Source organism: Triticum urartu, chromosome 5 (genome assembly GCF_003073215.2).
Source record: "Triticum urartu cultivar G1812 chromosome 5, Tu2.1, whole genome shotgun sequence".
Taxonomy (NCBI): domain Eukaryota; kingdom Viridiplantae; phylum Streptophyta; class Magnoliopsida; order Poales; family Poaceae; genus Triticum; species Triticum urartu.
In genome coordinates this window covers 475,454,794-475,475,743 of record NC_053026.1, presented here as the reverse complement: position 1 = coordinate 475,475,743, position 20,950 = coordinate 475,454,794, and the positions used below count along the sequence as shown (strand labels likewise).

The 20,950-nt window shown below is 47.9% G+C and overlaps 1 protein-coding gene across 1 annotated transcript; it reads left to right on the top strand.

Annotated features, from left to right (window-relative positions):
* The first annotated feature begins 1,451 nt into the window (after positions 1–1,451).
* LOC125509949 (60S ribosomal protein L7a-2-like) lies at positions 1,452–3,719 on the top strand. Its single transcript, XM_048675021.1, has 7 exons — positions 1,452–1,646; positions 1,795–1,845; positions 1,945–2,146; positions 2,729–2,898; positions 3,008–3,136; positions 3,228–3,320; positions 3,408–3,719. Exons 1-7 carry the CDS (start codon positions 1,644–1,646, stop codon positions 3,537–3,539), a joined length of 780 nt encoding a protein of 259 aa, XP_048530978.1. The 5' UTR covers positions 1,452–1,643; the 3' UTR covers positions 3,540–3,719.
* Positions 3,720–20,950: the final 17,231 nt, after the last annotated feature.

Genomic DNA, 20,950 nt, shown 5'->3' with positions numbered 1-20,950 from the left:
TTGTTTTCCAGCTTCTACCTGCTTAATATATGAATGCCAGCAATTTGCTGGATCTTTCAAAAAAAAAGGCAAGGTTAACGATTCCAGGTACTCTTTGACTCATTCAGAGGACTGAAGACCACCAAAGCATGGGATCAAGTATCAGTAAGGGGAAAGCAGACACTGCAAATTATTGGGTACTATATTGTTGCTATTGTTTGAATTTGCAACCAATCAGCTGAACCCAGGGACCGTACAGTACCCATTCTACCATGACTTAGAGATATTCTCTGAATATCCAAAGACAGAAATCGTGTATGCCGCGTCTCAATAAACAGCCTTGACCCATGCCCGGTTTTGTTGAATCTCTGGCTCTATATTCTACAGCATGGAGAAGCTAGAGCCATTAGTTTGGCTCCAAGTAACACCGGCACTCCAAGGGTTCTAGAGACGTAAACTCTAACCTCGCTTTTATATAATTGCCACTAGCATTTCCTGACCCCATGGACAAATGGATCCATTATCCAGATGCAGAGATCTTCATATAATATTGCCTTAATCATTGACTAATTTATCCAGTGCTAACTTTTGGAGGACTTGACGCACCAACAAGAGTGCGACAGCATTAGAAAATGTGTTAATTATCGATCTTAATTTGATCCCTCTAGAGTCAGAAGTTGATTATTTTCACTACCTCCAACTTGTCTGAGAAGCTGGAGCCAAGAGCATGGTGAAAGTGAAACCTCGAGTAAATGAAGCCTAGAAGCAAAGCCAACATGTCTTAACATATAATGGTATGCAGAAGTGGATCAGACCTTCATCAAGCAGTTTTGGAAGGGAAAAAAATTCTTATGGCAGCAAGAGCAGATGCACTTTAAAATTGGCCAGCAGACCAAATATGAATGTTCCTGCCACAACCTAAAACCAAATATCTGTCACCTCTAAGTAAAATCTACCTGCAAATCACAGTGTTCCCCCCAAATTCCCGTAGGATAAACTCCCCGGCATCAAGCACCAACCGAAATAACACTTTCACCGATGCCTATGCTTAGGTCCTAAGACGATCCAGAATGGGTCGCGAGACCTAGCCGTGGGGATTAAAAGAAACACAGAAAAAAACGAAGGAAAAATCCCAGGGAATCCATGCCGAGCACTTAGAACCGGAAGATAATTTTTGTTCCTGCGGACGGGGCTTCACGGCGGAAGGCGGCGACCCGCCGCTCCGCTCCGCCTCTTCGCCATGGCGCAAGGTTGGGGACAATGGAGCGGCCGCTACGGTAATATTCCGACGCGCGAGGGGCTTACGCGCAAAAGCTACCAAACCAAATAACCAATGGGCTATAGCCTTTTTCCGGACAGTCACCGGAGCGAGCGGCCCAGTCCAGTCCATTCCAGTGCAGTCCATTCCGGCCCACCTTACCTCCCCCTGTCCCTGCGGCCCAAGAGCGACCCCCTAAACCCTAATCCAGGCACTGGACGGCGGAGGCCTCACGACCCCGCCACACACCCCGCATCGGACGCTCAGAAATCATCCACGTCCCCCCGACGCCTCCTTTATAAAACTTCCCCTCCGCACCGAAGCGCCAGTCGGCCGCCTCCCCCCTCCACCTCCTCCCCAGCGTCGCCTCCCGTTCGGAACCCCAAGCTCCCCCGCCGCCGGCGAAATGGTGCGTCACCGCCACCGGCCCGCGCCTAGCCCCACGCCGTTCCACCGCGCTTCGTCCTCCTGGACGGATCCCCCGCGCTTCTTCTTTTCTGCGGTTTTGATTTGGTGTTCGAATCTCGTTCTAAGTGTGTGGATCGCGAATCTTGCAGGCCCCGAAGCGAGGCGGCAAGGCCCCGGTGCCGGCGAAGAAGAAGGCGGCGGTACTGCACCCACTCCTCTGCTGCGCCTTTGAATCTCTGCGGTGTCCACCGGTCGAGGCGCGTGTGATCTGACTGGGTTGGGTTGGTGTGTGGTTGCAGGACAAGGTGGTGAACCCGCTGTTCGAGAAGAGGCCGAAGCAGTTCGGCATCGGCGGGGCGCTGCCGCCCAAGAAGGACCTCCACCGGTTCGTCAAGTGGCCCAAGGTCGTCCGCATTCAGCGCCAGCGCCGCATCCTCAAGCAGCGCCTCAAGGTGCCCCCGGCGCTCCACCAGTTCACCCGCACCCTCGACAAGAACCTCGGTATATACAGAGCTCATCTATTCATTCATTCGTCATTTGACATTGGAGTCCATAATGCCTGAGGACGTTGGTAGATGTACTGTATTATTTTGACTTGTGGGTATGCAATAGCTAAGTGAGCGAGTCTTAATTTTGTCAAGATAATGAAAAGAGTTGATGGATGTGTTAAGGTTCCTGCTGTTAGGATACATTGGGAGGGGGCTCTCTTCTTGCATGATTAGGGCAATGCATGCTGTTCTCCTACATGCCTACTATATTTTTTACTGGATATATTGGCATGCCATGACAGTATGAAGTAGTAGAATGGCTAGCACAAGCTTTCACTTCTAACTTCTAAGGATGCCAGCAGTAGGAAGAAGCATTGTTGCTATGTTTGTACCTGAAGTCATGTCTTCTATATTAGCATTTCCTTTATGTTGCAACGTGTTTACTTGCTAGCTCATGAATTATGCTGTAATGTATAGCAACAAAAGCAGCCAGCGAGTATTTGACTAGTTTAAGTTCAATTCCGCTGCATATTGCGTCACTTTAGTTTCTGCAAAAACTTTGTTACAAATCTCTGATATTAATTGCTTGTTGCAGCCACCAACCTGTTTAAGATGCTTCTCAAGTACCGCCCCGAGGACAAGGTGGCTAAGAAGGAGAGGCTTCTGAAGAGGGCCCAGGCTGAGGCTGAGGGGAAAACCGTTGAGGCCAAGAAGCCAATTGTTGTGAAGTATGGTCTTAACCATGTCACTTACCTCATCGAGCAGGTACTGATATGAGTTACCTCTTTGTTTGACCTAATTAATCCTTATTCCTAGCTTCTTTTGTGGCTACAATAATCATTCTTATGATCAATCCTTGTGTTCTGTGCTGCAGAGCAAGGCTCAGCTGGTCGTCATCGCTCATGATGTTGACCCAATTGAGCTGGTTGTGTGGCTCCCAGCCCTGTGCAGGAAGATGGAGGTCCCATACTGCATTGTTAAGGGAAAGTCACGCCTTGGATCGGTATATTTTCTCCTGCCACCCCCTCTTGAACACTTATTAAATCTTTAACAGTAACCAGAAACAAATGCTCACTTTGTCTTGTCCCCTATAGATCGTTCACAAGAAGACTGCCTCAGTTCTGTGCCTTACCACTGTGAAGAACGAGGACAAGCTTGAGTTCAGCAAGATCTTGGAGGCTATCAAGGTATGTGGCTCATATAACCTTTGCTATCATTGATATGCAGTCCACCTGTGAACACTTCTAATGACTCCGGTGTCCATTATTCTGCAGGCTAACTTCAATGACAAGTTCGACGAGGTCAGGAAGAAGTGGGGCGGTGGTGTCATGGGCTCCAAGTCGCAGGCCAAGACCAAGGCCAGGGAAAGGCTCATCGCCAAGGAGGCTGCGCAGAGGATGAACTAAGCCTAGCCTTATATGTCAGACCATATGCCATGTAGTTTCCCTTTCAGTGTGTCCTGATTTTGACGAGGAACTCGAACCCTTTTAGCAGCACTGTGGAATCGTATTGTGGTTTTCTGATTCTCTGTTCCGTTCGCCAGACTTATGCAAAGATCAGATGAGGTTTACCATGTTTGGATTCTATATAGTTTTATGTCCTTTATCGAGTCAAAGTTGGTTGTGTGTTTGTTCTGAGACCTAGGGAATTAAAAATATTGCGAGCTCCTGTCCAGCATGAAAGTATTCAATGACCTTTTTAGTGTTGCGTCACGTATCATGCTAGCGGGCGCTGCACAGAAACGATGCTCGTGCCATCCTCCGCGCTTATCAACATCCGCAGTACTCTCTCCGGTCCTTTTTACTCTTGTGTATTAGGTTTGTGTCTAAGTTGACCAAATTAGTATTAAAAAATATCAACATCCGCAGTACCAAATATATATATATATATATATATATATATATATATATATATATCATGAAGCTACATTTCATAATAAATCTAAAATTTGTATTAGAAAATATCAACATCCACATTACCAAATATTTTGACGGGAACAAGGCAAAAGGACTTGCCATTTTCATCGATTAAGAAGAAGAGAATTGTCTGGTTAATTGATGGAAAACCGGGCTAAAACTGATACAACACTGCCCACATGATATGGGCACCACCGGCCAACCTGGCTACCGGCACATGCCAACAGATGATCATACTGGACTCGCTTCAACGCAGCTCTGACTTCACAATACCAAATATATATCATTTTGTAATAAATCAAACAATGTTGATTTGATAATGTGAATCTTGATATTTTATAAATTTGGTCAAAGTAGAGATACTTTGACTTCAGACAGAACTTATATACAGACTAAAAAAAATCGGATGGAGTACAACAGACAGTACTATTTTCCCTCTTTCCATGTCAGCTTCTATGTGTTGTTTGATGCATAACATTGAGTCCGATGTAATTATTCAAGAATCTATGGGATGCTATTGGCGGTGACGGGCTTATGGTGCGCCACTTCATCCGCGCCCCCAACAGGGCCCCCCAGGTCACTTTTTCGGCGCCGGCGCCGAAAAAACGGCCCAGTCGCGCCCCCAGGACACCGAAAATCGCCGGTTCGGACCTTTTTTCCGCCCGGCGGTCACAGGCCGAACCCGGCGCGCTGGGGAGCAGTTGGGGGCTCCGGCGCTAGGGAAAAGCACGCCTGGCCCACACCGACAGGGGAAAAGTCAAGGTTTTCTTCCCCCGGCTTGCCTCGCACCCCCCGCGCCCTCGGCCACCACTAGCTATATCCCGGCGACGGCCGTCGCCCTACTCCGCTAGATAGCCATTCCCCGCCGGAAAATAGCAGCGCTTCGCCGCGGCAGCCCCTCCCACAGCAGTTGGACGTTTCCGGCCGCCGTTTTTCGGCTGCGGAGGCGCGGTTTAACGGCCGGTACACCGAGCGCAAAGTGTTCGGTGTTTTGCCTGCCTCGGCGATGGACTCGGATGAGGAGGAAGAGCTCGCCGCGCTGCTGGAGGAGGAAGCCGCGGCCGACGTCCAGGAAGAAGAGCATCTCATGGTGCTCGCCGCCCTCGCCCAGCTGCTGGCGAGCAATGAAAAGCCGCGGCGAGGTGGCTCGGCGCCAGGGCGGATGAAAGCAAAGAACCGGCATCGTCTCCAAGGCTACTGCATGCTCTACTCCGACTACTTCGCCGATGCTCCACTTCATGGCGAGAGAACATTTCGGCGCCGTTATCGGATGAGCCGAAAGCTCTTCCTCAGGATTGTGAATTCCATCCGGGAGTTCGACAACTACTTCAAGTGCAAGATGGATTGCACTGGCGCTCTTGGATTCACCTCCATCCAGAAGTGCACGACAGCGATGAGGATGCTTGCATATGGAGCTCCCAGTGATTCACTCGACGACTATGGGCGCATGGCCGAGTCCACCTGTAACGCCCCGAGACCGATGTGCCAGGTGTCGTCCAGTTATTCGTGGTTGTTGCCATGTCATCTGCTTGCGTGTTGCATCTTATCATGTCATCATGTACATTGCATCATCATATTTTCGAAACTTGCATCCGTCCGGGTTCCCCAGTTTCGTCCGTCGTCCGTTCTGAGCCCAGACACACTTGCACATGCCCGCGGCATGTCCGAAATAGTATTTTATAAGTGGCCGGAAAATGTTCTCGGAATGGGTTGGAAGTTGGCATGTGGTGTTGTTATGTTGCAGGTAGGCCGCCTACCAAGTTTCATCACATTCGGAGTTCGTTTGATAGCCCAACGGATAACTATAGCGACATTATAGTCGGTCTAACGTCGGACGTTTTCGGTCTCCGGAAACAGATGCCGGGCCCTCCCTCTCTCTTCTCCCCCTCGCAGTCTCGCCACAGCCCACCTAGTCCATCCTCCTTCCCCTCTTCGCTTCCGGAGTTGTCCGATGCGACCGCACGGTCCGAAACCCTCTCTGCACAGTGCATCGAACCCCTCACGTGCGCGTCCGAAATTGTCCCGGACCCGACCCGGGCAGTCGTCACCGTTGGATCCGGATCATCCCCAAACGTCTACAAAACGTCACTATTTTCTTATTTGGGCTCCCTAGCCTATTTTTCCCGGCCGTTCGATTTTAATCGGAGGCTCCAGATAGCCCCTAACCTATTTCACCTGAGGTATATATTTGGTCCAACCCTAAAAATTAGGAGGTCTGTCCCATCCACCCTCCTGCCCGCCGCCACCTACCTACCCTCTCCCTCTCGGGATCCATCCTCTCCCTGTTTTCCACGCCCAACCAACCAGCGCCTCCCCTCGATCCCCAGCCACCTCTCTGCTGCTCGAGTCCCCAACCACCAGCGACCAATGGAGCCCGAGGCCTCCCCTGCCTCGCCTCGCGTCTCCCCGTTGCTGCCCGACCTCGCCGGCCGTTTGATCGAAAGCCGCTGCCCCGGCCACCTTGCGCCACCTCCTGCCTCGTCCTCGTCTGCGCGGGAGACGAGCGACCGAAGCGCAGCGCCGAGTTCCCCTACATCAAGCCGTTTCTTCGCCGCGTCCTCGTCGGAGATGGACTCCGGCCGTTCCTTTTTCCTTCTTCCGTCTCCGCATTCCATCTCTTTTACCTTATCTCTGAATCTGTCCTTTGCTTCTCTGAATATCAGCGCCATGGTTGCCGCCCCAAGCTTCGTCGCGGGTCGCCTCCGTCCCGCCTCCGGTCAGGTCCGGCGCCCGTGTGGCAGGATCCGCCTGTCCACATCTATTTCAGCGCCGCCGTTTCCCGCTCCTCCGCCTCACCTTTCGCCCTAGCTGCGAGCCACCGCCGCCCGGATCCTCCCCGAGCTCCAAGTCCTGCGCCTGCTGGCCCTGTCGCGAGTCCCCAGCGCCGCCTCCTTCTGTTCGAGCGAGGGAGACGAGCGAGGACTTTTCCTGCATCGAGCCTGCGTCCCTCCCTCACGTTGACTACGGCCTCGATCCGAGCCAACGTGTACGAGCGCCAGAACCCAGCTTCCCTTGCCTCGCCCACGGGCCTCCTCGTTCGGCCCAGCCAGATCTGGCCGTTGGGTGAGCAGCCTCCCGGCCTTTTCCACTGTTGGGCCAGCCTCTGTTTCGGCCCAACACATGTTTTTTTCTGAACGTTTTAGCTTTTATTCTAGAGTTTCCAGTTTTGCAGAAAACCCCTTCGGGATCATGCATTTAATAACTTCTAAACCGTGCATCGGATTAAAATGAATTATTTATGAAACTTGCTTAGAATTTCATCTAGTTTAATAATATGCAACTTTCATCTATGTTTAAAATGTTTAAAATGATGTTTGTTTTAATTTGCTTAAATAACTTGCTAAAACGGTTTTAATCATAACTAATTAACCGTAGCTCCGAATTTAATAAACTTTATATGTAAATGGGGTAGAAAAATGCCTAGTTTAACATGGTGGCCTTACTTTGCATGTTTAACAACTCTAAAATAATGTTTAGGGCAGAACAGTACCAAATCTATAATATGCTCATGAGGAGTTTCCGGAATTGTTGTTCGTTGCTTCCAGCCTCATTTAAACTTGACTAGATAGGTAGTTTACTTTGCTTCACCTCTTGCCATACTAACAACATTTAATCTTGTTGAGTAAATAAACGAGAGGGAACTAAAATAAGGCATGTGGTGTTCCGTCAATATGCAACTCGTTGCATATTGAGCTCCACTTAACTTGTAGTGTTGTTTGTGCATTTTGCCATGCCATGTTTCATTAAACCGGACATGCATCATACTTGGTTGTGCATCATGCCATGTTCATGTGTTGGTTGTTTACTATGTTGTGTGCTTCTTTCCGGTGTTTGCTTCTTCGGGTTGGATTCGACAATGTCGCGTTTGTGAGAATCCGTTCGACTACGTCCGTTTGTCTTCTTCATGGACTCGTTCTTCTTCCTTGCGGGATTTCAGGCAAGATGATCATACCCTCGAAATCACTACTATCTTTGCTTTGCTAGATTGCTCGCTCTTTTGCTATGCCAATGCTACGATGCCTACCACTTGCTTTCAAGCCTCCCAAATTGCCATGTCAAACCTCTAACCCACCATGTCCTAGCAAACCGTTGATTGGCTATGTTACCGCTTTGCTCAGCCCCTCTTATAGCGTTGCTAGTTGCAGGTGAAGATTGGAGACCGTTCCTTGTGGGAACATTATTTACTTGTTGGGATATCATTATATTGCCATGTTATCTTAATGCATCTATATACTTGGTAAAGGGTGGAGGGCTCGGTCTCTCGCCTAGTGTTTTGTTCCACTCTTGCCGCCCTAGTTTCCGTCATATCGGTGTTATGTTCCCGGATTTTGCGTTCCTTACGCGGTTGGGTTATAATGGGAACCCCTTGATAGTTCGCCTTGATTAAAGCTTTTCCAGCAATGCCCAACTTTGGTTTTACCATTTGCCACCTAGCATTTTCTTTCCCTTGGGTTCTGCAGACTCAAGGGTCATCATTATTTTAACACCCCCCCCCGGGCCAGTGCTCCTTTGAGTGTTGGTCCACCTGTCAGCTGCCGGTGGCCACCAGGGGCAACTCTGGGCTGGCCTACCCGTACCTAAGACAATCTGAGTGTGCCCTGAGAAAGAGATATGTGCAGCTCCTATCGGGATTTGTCGGCACATTCGGGTGGTGTTGCTGGATTTGTTTTAACTTGTCGAAGTGTCTTGTAGAACCGAGATACCGAGTCTGATCGGAACGTCTCGGGAGGAGGTCTATTCCTTCGTTGACCGTGAGAGCTTGTCATGGGCTAAGTTGGGACTCCCCTGCAGGGATTTGAACTTTCGAAAGCCGTGCCCGCGGTTATGGGCAGATGGAAATTTGTTAATGTCCGGTTGTAGAAAACCTGAAGTTGACCGTAATTAAAATACATCAACCGCGTGTGTTACCGTGATGGTCTCTTTCCGGCGGAGTCCGGGAAGTGAACACGGTGTTGGAGTAATGTTTGACGTAGGTTGTTCTAGGATCACTTCTTGATCATAGTTTCACGATCGTACTTTGCCTTCTCTTCTCGCTCTCATTTGCGTATGTTTAGCCACCATATATGCTAGTCGCTTGCTGCAGCTCCACCTCATACCTTTTACCCTACCTATAAGCTTAAATAGTCTTGATTGCGAGGGTGCGAGATTGCTGAGTCCCCGTGACTCACAGATACTTCCAAAACCAGCTTGCAGGTGCCGATGAGTCCTTGCAGATGACGCGACCCAGCTCAGGAGGAGCTCGTTGAAGATCTTGTCCTTGGTGTTGTTTCGTTCTAGTTGATCAGTAGTGGAGCCCAGTTGGGGTCGATCGGGGACCTTTGTCGCATTTGGGGTTCTTCTTTTATTTTGGTTCCGTAGTCGGACCATGAGTGTATTTGGATGTTGTAATTCTTATTCATGTATTGTGTGAAGTGGCGATTGTAAGCCAACTATGTAACTCTTTCCCTTATGTATTACATGGGTTGTGTGAAGATTACCTCACTTGCGACATTACTTTCAATGCGGTTATGCCTCTAAGTCGTGCTTCGACACGTGGGAGATATAGCCGCATCGAGGGCGTTACACCACCAGCATAGAGGGTTTCTACAAGTTCTGTCGGGCAGTGGTGGCAGTGTTTGAGCCACAATACTTGAGAACACCCAATGCGGAAGACACTGCTCGGATCCTAGCCCAGAATACAGCAAGAGGATTTCCTGGGATGCTTGGAAGCATCGACTGCATGCATTGGAGATGGAAGAATTGCCCATTTGGTTGGCAGGGGATGTACAAAGGCGCCAAAGGCGGTTGAAGTGTGGTGCTTGAGGCGGTAGCCACACAGGACCTCCGGATTTGGCACTCCTTCTTTGGTATGCCAGGAACTCACAATGACATCAACGTGCTGCAGTGCTCTCCTATTTTTGCCAAGCTCGTTGAGGGCCATTCTCCTCCGGTGAACTTCGAGATCAATGGGCACCAATACAACAAGGGGTACTATCTAGCTGACGGCATCTATCCGAGATGGTCGACATTTGTGAAGACGATCTCAAACCCTGTGGCAGGAGGCAAGAACGACTGGTTTGCGAAGCTTCAGGAGGCTTGCAGGAAGGATGTCGAGCGGGCATTTGGTGTGCTCCAATCTCGATTTGCTGTTGTTCGGTACCCCGCTCAGACCTGGTCCAAAGATCAAATGTGGGAGATTATGACTTGCTGTGTCATCTTGCACAACATGATCATCGAGAGCGAGCAAGAAGACCCAGTGTTTGACACTGAACCATACTACAGGCAGGGTCCTCTAGCCGAAGTTGATCACCAGCTACCAGCAACTTGGACTGCCTATCTCAGTATGCGTCAGGAGATCCGAGACCCACAGGTGCATCATCAACTGCAGAAAGATCTGATTGAGCACCTATGGAGGCTCAAGGGGGACGCCGTGTGATGAAATACGAGTTTTTATTTGGTGAACTATATAATTTGTATTGAACTATTCGTTGTTATACTATTTTGTTGAAGTATTTGATTTTTCTGTGATGAAATATGTGATAAGAAATAATTGTGTTGATAATTGAACGCCGAGACACGGCGAAACCACGCCGAATATGGGCCTATTCTCGCCCATATGGGCCCTTTATTCGCCGAAATTGGGCTGCAAAGTGGGCCAATTTCGGCGCCTGGGGACGAGCTAGGGGCGACGACTGGGCGCAAAACCGCCCCAGCGCCGATTGTATCGCCGGCTCGCCCCCAGGGGCGATTTTTATGCATCCTTGGGGGGGGGGGCAACGGCTGGAGATGCCCTTATATGCCAGAGCATATGCCATGTAGTTTCCCTTTCAGTGTGTCCTGATTTTGACGAGGAACTCGAACCCTTTTAGCAGCACTGTGGAATCGTATTGTGGTTTTCTGATTCTCTGTTCCGTTCGCCAGACTTATGCAAAGATCAGATGAGGTTTACCCATGTTTGGATTCTATATAGTTTTATGTCCTTTGTCGAGTCAAAGTTGGCTGTGTGTTTGTTCTGAGACCTAGGGAATTAAAAATATTGCGAGCTCCTGTCCAGCATGAAAGTATTCAATGACCTTTTTAGTGTTGCGTCACCGTATCATGCTAGCGGGCGCTGCACAGAAACGATGCTCGTGCCATCCTCCGCTTAAACCGCATGTATCACTCTACGTTTATCCTGCAGTACTCTCTGCTACTCTCGGTCCTTTTTATCTTGTGTATTAGGTTTGTGTCTAAGTTGACCAAATTAGTATTAAAAAATATCAACATCCCGCAGTACCAAATATATATATATATATATATATATATATTATGAAGCTACATTTCTTACTAAATCTAAAATTTGTATTAGAAAATATCAACATCCACAGTACCAAATATTTTGACGGGAACAAGGCAAAAGGACATGCCATTTTCATCGATTAAGAAGAAGAGAATTGTCCGGTTAATTGACGGAAAACCGGGCTAAAACTGATACAACACTGCCCACATGATATGGGCACCACCGGCCAACCTGGCTACAGGCACATGCCAACAGATGGCCATACTGGACTCGCTTCAACGCAGCTCCGACTTCACAATACCAAATATACATACTATACCAAATATATATACTATGAAAATACATTTTGTAATAAATCTAACAATGTTGATTTGATAATGTGAATCTTGATATTTTATAAATTTGGTCAAAGTAGAGATACTTTGACTTCAGACAAAACTTATATACAGACTAAAAAAAATCGGATGGAGTACAACAGACAGTACTATTTTCCCTCTTTCCATGTCAGCTTCTACGTGTTGTTTGATGCATAACATTGAGTCCGATGTAATTATTCAAGAATCTATGGGATGCTATTGGCGGTGACGGGCTTATGGTGCGCCACTTCATCCGCGCCCCCAACAGGGCCCCCCAGGCCACTTTTTCGGCGCCGGCGCCGAAAAAACGGCCCAGTCGCGCCCCCAGGACGCCGAAAATCGCCGGTTCGGACCTTTTTTCCGCCCGGCGGTCACAGGCCGAACCCGGCACGCTGGGGAGCAGTTGGGGCTCTAGCGCTAGGGAAAAGCACGCCTGGCCCACACCGACAGGGGAAAAGTCAAGGTTTTCTTCCCCCGACTCGCCTCGCACCCCCCGCGCCCTCGGCCACCACTAGCTATATCCCGGCGACGGCCGCCGCCCTACTCTGCTAGATAGCCATTCCCCGCTGGAAAATAGCAGCGCTTGGCCGTGGCAGCCCCTCCCACAGAAGCTGGGCGTTTCCGGCCACCGTTTCCGGCCACGGAGCCGCGGTTTAGCAGCGGGTACACGCCCACCGAGTGCACGGTGTTCGACATTTTGCCTGTCTCGGCGATGGACTCGGATGAGGAGGAAGAGCTCGCCGCGCTGCTGGAGGAGGAAGCCGCGGCCGACGTCCAGGAAGAAGAGCATCTCATGGTGCTCGCCGCCCTCGCCCAGCTGCTGGCGAGCAATGAAAAGCCGCGGCGAGGTGGCTCGGCGCCGGGGCGGATGAAAGCAAAGAACCGGCACATCGTCTCCAAGGCTACTGCATGCTCTACTCCGACTACTTCGCCGATGCTCCACTTCATGGCGAGAGAACATTTCGGCGCCGTTATCGGATGAGCCGAAAGCTCTTCCTCAGGATTGTGAATTCCATCCGGGAGTTCGACAACTACTTCAAGTGCAAGATGGATTGCACTGGCGCTCTTGGATTCACCTCCATCCAGAAGTGCACGACAGCGATGAGGATGCTTGCATATGGAGCTCCCAGTGATTCACTCGACGACTATGGGCGCATGGCCGAGTCCACCAGCATAGAGTGTTTCTACAAGTTCTGTCGGGCAGTGGTGGCAGTGTTTGGGCCACAATACTTGAGAACACCCAATGCGGAAGACACTGCTCGGATCCTAGCCCAGAATGCAGCAAGAGGATTTCCTGGGATGCTTGGAAGCATCGACTGCATGCATTGGAAATGGAAGAATTGCCCATTTGGTTGGCAGGGGATGTACAAAGGCGCCAAAGGCGGTTGCAGTGTGGTGCTTGAGGCGGTAGCCACACAGGACCTCTGGATTTGGCACTCCTTCTTTGGTATGCCAGGAACTCACAATGACATCAACGTGCTGCAGTGCTCTCCTGTTTTTGCCAAGCTCGTTGAGGGCCATTCTCCTCCGGTGAACTTCGAGATCAATGGGCACCAATACAACAAGGGGTACTATCTAGCTGACGGCATCTATCCGAGATGGTCGACATTTGTGAAGACGATCTCAAACCCTGTGGCAGGAGGCAAGAACGCCTGGTTTGCGAAGCTTCAGGAGGCTTGCAGGAAGGATGTCGAGCGGGCATTTGGTGTGCTCCAATCTCGATTTGCTGTTGTTCGGTACCCCGCTCAGACCTGGTCCAAAGATCAAATGTGGGAGATTATGACTTGCTGTGTCATCTTGCACAACATGATCATCGAGAGCGAGCAAGAAGACCCAGTGTTTGACACTGAACCATACTACAGGCAGGGTCCTCTAGCCGAAGTTGATCACCAGCTACCGGCAACTTGGACTGCCTATCTCAGTATGCGTCAGGAGATCCGAGACCCACAGGTGCATCATCAACTGCAGAAAGATCTGATTGAGCACCTATGGAGGCTCAAGGGGGACGCCGTGTGATGAAATACGAGTTTTTATTTGTTGAACTATATAATTTGTATTGAACTATTTGTTGTTGTACTATTTTGTTGAAGTATTTGATTTTTCTGTGATGAAATATGTGATAAGAAATAATTATAATTGAACGCCGAGACACGGCGAAACCACGCGAATATGGGCCTATTCTCGCCCATATGGGCCCTTTATTCGGCGAAATGGCTGCAAAACCATTTCCCTGGGGCGACTAGACTGTTTGAAGTTCTCGCTTCCCGCGAGCGTATGGGGTCCTCGTTGTTCTCACTGCGCCGTCAGTTGGGCTTGGCCCACCTGTTCAGACAGTGGTAGCCAGAGTTTCGAGCGGCGTTCGCGGACGAGCTAGTTGAGGGCGGCCCGCACGATTCTTGGTGTGGGTCGCAAAGAACTCCGGCGGCCGTCCTCAGAGCGCCCTGAGACTCTGTATCCCGAGACCGGCGTACGCCTGCCGCTCGCGAGGGGCGAGTTCTCTATATTGCATCCTTGGGGGTGGCATGCATTGTGAGGAGAGCGCGCCCACCGCGCGCGAATGCGGCTAGTAGATCTCCCACGTTGTGCGCCCAGCGTGGCTGCGAGAGACTTGCCCTTATATGTCAGAGCATATGCCATGTAGTTTCCCTTTCAGTGTGTCCTGATTTTGACGAGGAACTCGAACCCTTTTAGCAGCACTGTGGAATCGTATTGTGGTTTTCTGATTCTCTGTTCCGTTCGCCAGACTTATGCAAAGATCAGATGAGGTTTACCCATGTTTGGATTCTATATAGTTTTATGTCCTTTGTCGAGTCAAAGTTGGTTGTGTGTTTGTTCTGAGACCTAGGGAATTAAAAATATTGCGAGCTCCTGTCCAGCATGAAAGTATTCAATGACCTTTTTAGTGTTGCGTCACGTATCATGCTAGCGGGCGCTGCACAGAAATGATGCTCGTGCCATCCTCCGCTCTAAAGACCCAGCACCCTGATGCACTCTTAGGTATATCCTGTACCCTCTCCGGTCCTTTTTACTCTTTCCGATCCTTTTTACTCTTGTGTATTAGGTTTGTGTCTAAGTTGACCAAATTAGTATTAAAAAATATCAACATCCACAGTACCAAATATATATATATATATATTATGAAGCTACATTTCATAATAAATATAAAATTTGTATTGGAAAATATCAACATCCACTGCACCAAATATTTTGACGGGAACAAGGCAAAAGGACTTGCCATTTTCATCGATTAAGAAGAAGAGAATTGTCCGGTTAATTGACGGAAAACTGGGCTAAAACTGATACAACACTGCCCACATGACATGGGCACCACCGGCCAACCTGGCTACCGGCACATGCCAACAGATGGCCATACTCGACTCGCTTCAACGCAACTCCGACTTCACAATACCCAATATATATACTATACCAAATATATATACTACGAAAATACATTTTGTAATAAATCTAACAATGTTGATTTGACAATGTGAATCTTGATATTTTATAAATTTGGTCAAAGTAAAGATACTTTGACTTCAGACAAAACTTATATGCAGACTAAAAAGAATCGGATGGAGTACAACAGACAGTACTATTTTCCCTCTTTCCATGTCAGCTTCTACGTGTTGTTTGATGCATAACATTGAGTCCGATGTAATTATTCAAGAATCTATGGGATGCTATTGGCGGTGACGGGCTTATGGTGCGCCACTTTATTATGCACGCTCCTATAGATATACTTCTTACCGACTGATTATGGCTTCTCTGATTAGAGAAGGAAATGTCGGGAGGAAATAGAGATGATAGGACCACCTGAATGCTAGAGATGAGTGCTCGTCGTATTCCCTCGAGGAAAACGGAGGCCCTCGCGGAAAGATCAAAGAAAATGAAAAGCTCAACCGCCTCTACCTAGAGTAAAGAAGCTTTGTGCAAGGCGGTTTTGCAGGCAATTTCAAAAAGTATTTTTTTTTCGTTGAGCTCATAACCCGGTTTGGGCCGATTGACTCTGAGAGCGATCGAGGGGTCGCGGGCTGTCCTTCACAACATCACGAGGATACAAGGGAGCTCATCTTCAGTGCAGTGTTGTAGTAGGTGTAAGAGAACTGAGGTCTAGCCAGTAGATAGTAGAGAGGAGGGCTAAATCCAGGTTAATGTCGTGCATTCCGGTCCAGAATTCTTGACCTCCTCCGGTCTTGCATTTTCCAATGATTGCTTATCGCCCTCCAGAGACCCTGCACCATAGGACATCTACAAAATACATGGAAGGTGTCCTCGCGATTCCACCCACAAATTAAACATGTGATGCGCCCTCTTTGCTTGCCATTGTGTCTAGTGAGATGGTGACAAGATGCCACTCAAAGATGCGTACCTTTGGACGGGCAGGTACCCCTAGAATGCTCCCCAGACAGTACATGTGACGTCCGGTGCCTTGCTCATGGAGCATGTAGACGTGCTGGTACGCTCGTCAAGGGCGAGACAGTAAGCACCGCGGACATTGAAATTCCCTTTCGGGTCCGGAGCCCAAACAAGGACGTCGTCGAGGCGCCACGACGATGGCTTGATCAATAGGATGGCCGCTACATCCATGGGGATGAAGTAGCGACGAAGAAGCTCGGGCTTCCACCTGCCGCTTTCATCCAGTAAATAAAGATGAAAAATCAAGTAAAGAAACATACCAGAAAATAAACATAACCATAAACTGAACTTATTTTTTTTAGCTAATAGACTAAACTTAAAAGAAGAAGCAAAACAGGAGGAAAAAAAGTGGCACATGGGCCGGCTCATGCAGTGCACTCGAACACGATTTGCCGCGAGGGAGCCCAGCTTTCACCTCGGCCGAATCTAGTCTAAAAAAGACACAGCGAATCGCTCTGCTCGACCTCGGCTGCAAAACCCTCGCCCGACACTCCCGGGTTCCGACGGCATGGGCGATGGCGATCCAGAAAGTGGAGCGCATTCTTCCGGCAACGGCGGCGAGCTTCCACCAGAGGCAGATGGCGGCCACAAAGCGTCGGCGAGTCGGTGGCTCCGGTGCGATGACTTCGCTGGGCCTGGGTGGCCGCTCCAGCGAGGTGGCAACACCAGCAGGCGTCAGTTCGAGCTCGGCGCTAGCAGGCAGAAGGATAGGTTGAGTACCGCCTGCCGATTGCTTTTTTTTCTTCTCAGTTTCAGTTTTAGTGTTTAGTGATTACTCAATTTTGTGCCATCAGTCGTTCAAATTTAGTTGAACTGTATTTGTTCATATCATCATATGTTTTTAGCTTATACTTATATATTCGTTGACGGTTTCTGAATCACATTTGCCACTGGTTCTTGTGTGCACAAATGATCCAACGCTGCGCGCACTTGTTCGTTCCTGCGTGTCTGCGACTCTGCGCTAATCATGACACTGATGTGTTCATTGCAGATGGACAGATTGCTTCATCATTAGATAAAAGAAACAGCTCACCCTACCGACAAGATGATTATTCTCACTGTGACAACAAAGAAGGATATTCGGGACCCGACCTCCCAGAGGTATGTTCAGATAATAGGAGATTTCTATTGCAAGTGAAAACTATGATCAGAATGGCTAAATCAAAATTTATGAACATATCTCTCAGTGCTGCAAACTTTGCTTTGTTCTGCTGCACTTAACTCTCCATCAGAAAACTGTTCCACGAGCTCTAGATCCACCGTTGTCTTGATACACGTACTAGTAGTCTTCCTAGAGCTATTTTCAGCTCTGCCATTTGTTTTATTTGCCGTGGTTGCTCGTTTTTCTTAGTCTCGGCTAATTAGAGATCATGCCATCCTTCCCCAGCTTAAATCCAACCTTTACAAAGCTAGTCCTTGTACATCATTGTTCTGTTTATGAATACTTCCTTGGTACTGAAATTCTAATGATGATATTTTCTACTTCTGCATGTAGGACATCTGGCGTCATATATATTTCCTACTGCCAATGCAAGATGCTGCCCGTGCTGCCTGTGTGTCTCACTCCTTTCTCTGCTCCTGGAGATGCTATCCCAATCTTACCTTCACTAATGAAACAATGTGCTCGAAACAAAATTTATACGAGAGAACAGTGGGACCGAATGTTATAAGAGACTGCAACAACAATATTGACCGTGTTGTAACATACCACTCAGGCGCTGGGGTGAGGAAACTCAGGCTTCAATACTGTGTTATTCCTGATGATGCAGAACCGTATCATCATCTCACCAGTTGGCTCCAGATTGTGGTTACACCAGGGATTGAAGAACTTGATCTTGTAGTATGGACGAGAGAGGCAACGTTTATTTCACAAAAAAGAAGGGAAAAGACAATGTTTAACTTTCCATGCACGCTTCTATCTGACATGTGTCAAGGCTCGATTCGGCATCTTTACCTTGGCAATTTGGGCTTGCATCCCACATTTCAACTTGGTTTGAGAACCCTGAAAACGCTGCATCTGAGTGAGGTGCATATTACGACGGATGAGTTAGGGTGCCTTCTATCCAATTCCTTTGCTTTGGCACACTTGAGACTTCAATATTGTTATGAGATCATTCGCCTAGAGATACCTCGTCTGCTGCAGCGACTCAGGTTCCTGGAGGTGATTGAATGTAGTCTTCAAGTGTTAGAGATCAATGCTCCAAATATCTCCAGATTCCGCTTAATGGGTCATAATGTGCAACTCTCGCTTGGAAAGTCGTGGAAAATGAAGAACCTGATGTTGAACAATAGGTGTGCCATCAGTTATGCTCTTGACAACCTTCTTTCCTGTGCGCCGAAAGTTGAGACTCTTACCATACGTTCTCGTTATGAGGTATTATTTTACTGTTAAGTTGGTAAGTGATATAGCAGTAGCCATGTCTTTGAATAATTAACCTGAGACATCTTTATGCAGATAATCAATGCTCCAGTGATATCTAGCAAATTTCTCCACCTCAAGATCTTGAATATTCTTCTTTTCTCATGGCATAATCACCGGCACTATGATTATTTATCCTTGGTTTCTTTTTTTGAAGCTTCTCCTTCCTTGGAGAAATTTGTCTTGTATGTAAGTCACTGTTCACCTTGCAAAGATTATCTAATAACCATGCTTGTATCATGAATTTCAATGTCTTGGCCTTTGACCTTCAGGTACGAGCTGGGCAGTCCAAGTATGACCCGTTTGAGGGAGACCCCTCGTCTCTGAGGTGAATTCCAGAGCACTACCATGGCAAGCTCAAGAGTGTGGAGATCACTGGTTTCTACCCCCAAAAGAGCATGCTTGAGCTAACATGCCATATTCTTGAGAAGACAACATCACTTCGGCGCCTTACATTGGACACTTGTCCCGTGAATTATCGGTGTTCTAGCATATTTCACAGTAAATGCGCTCCACTGGAAACTGTGGATATAAGGGAGGCTCATAAATCTGTGTTGGCTGTGAAAAGATACATTGAGGAGAAAGTTCCCCCTGCAGTGAAGTTCAACGTTCTGGAGCCTTGCAGCCGGTGCTATGTTTTGTGACGTTCAGATGTCAAATCATCGTGGTTGTTCAATGTTAAATTATGTAAATTTAGCTGTGTTGTGCTTTGCCTTTTAAGCTCCTATGGTTCTCCAATGTTTGGGGGTCCGTGGTAGTACTTTAATAATAACTTATTGGCAAACTGTCCAATTTATGTAATTTTACTGGATTCACCAGAATTGATCATTGTTGTCGGTCGAGTTTATAATTTTTGTGACTTGCAGTACTTCCAAACAGTTGTATAAGATAATTTAAACTAAATTATGATGAAGAAACTCTGGCCAATTATCCCTTTCAATCTTCTAGCCATGGAGAAAATAGTGGCATAGTTTTCCAGGGCCTGCGCTGCCCGCGCGTGCATATATCACTGAAAAAAATAGCGCGCTATAGCGCTGCTAATAGCACGCTATAGAGAATTGTCTCGCTAAATCTATCAGTGTACAATGTCTCGCTAATAACATGTTATATCGCGCTATAGCACACTAATAGCATATTTTTAGGGGTGGCGCTATTTTCTGTAGCGCGCTATTTTTTTCATTGGCATGTATAGCTTGCTCCATTGCCTCTCCTCCCTTGATGAGGAGAGGAGGCCAAGCCGACCATCTGCCGCCGCCAGAGACAACAAGAGCGGTCATCCTTCTCCACCCCCATGGCTCTGGTAGAGTAGGAAAAGAAAAGAAAAGAAAAAATGCCAACACCCTCATGGCATTGGTAGACTAGGAAAAGAAAACGAGAGTGGTTTTTCAGCTCCCGGGTGCCCCTACACCCTCTATGAATAGTAAATTAAAAAATAGAAAACAAATTAAAAAAATCTGAAACTTTGCAATGTCAAATATGATCAAACTTTGTAAGTGCTTGCAAGTTTTCATGCCGAAAAACATTCGAGGAGATCTACACAAGAAAAAGATTTCGGTGCTTGAAGTTTTGAGCACTTTTAGCACTGAAATCTGAAACTCATGCGTACACCTTTCTCTACATGATATTTTGTTATGAAAACTTGCAGGAACCTACAAAGTTTGACCATATTTGATGTCACAAAGTTTCAGAATTTTCTAATTTTTTGAATTTACTGTTCATATAGGGTGTAGGGGCACCTGGGAGCTATCACACCTTTCTGAAAGAAAAATGACAATGCTCTGAGGAGCGGTTCCACGTGAAAGAACTATAGGAAATCCCTATTTGACACATTTTGCGTCAAACCATCGAGGCGCCGCACACCCTTCTCCTGTATGGGGCCGGCCTCTGTTCATGTTTCCTGTTTCAACCGACTCCACTGGTGCATGCTTGTTTCCTTGTTCCCCTTTCTTCCTCATGTGGCTACATCGTCATTCCTTCCTCCTTCATGCGCCTCAGAGCGGTAGGTGCTCTGGCTGCTCTTCTTCTTCTTCTTCTTCTTCTTCTTCTTCTTCTTCTTCTTCTTCTTCTTCTTCTTCTTCTTCTTCTTCTCTCCCCTTCCTGCAAGTCTCTCGGATGGAAGTTAGGGTTAGCTAATTTGTTCTTTTTTCTTGGCATCCGGTGTTTTGGCGACCATATTCTGAGGAATAGCACTTCAATTTACTGATAATTGACCGAGGTTCGTCAGATCCGGTGTTCCCCGTTTGGGTTTAATTCCAATTTCCTAGGTTCCTCAACTACATTCGGCTTTGCTTTTTCTGTTTGTGTTTGCAGGTTCGGCTAAGATCTAACAGATCGTGGTTGTTGTTCTACATGGTTGTAGTTAAATCATTACAGCAAGTACTGGGTCAACTGTTTTTTTTTCTGGTGCTTGACACATCTGTTCATATCCCTTTGCGTGGATTTGTTTTAAGAT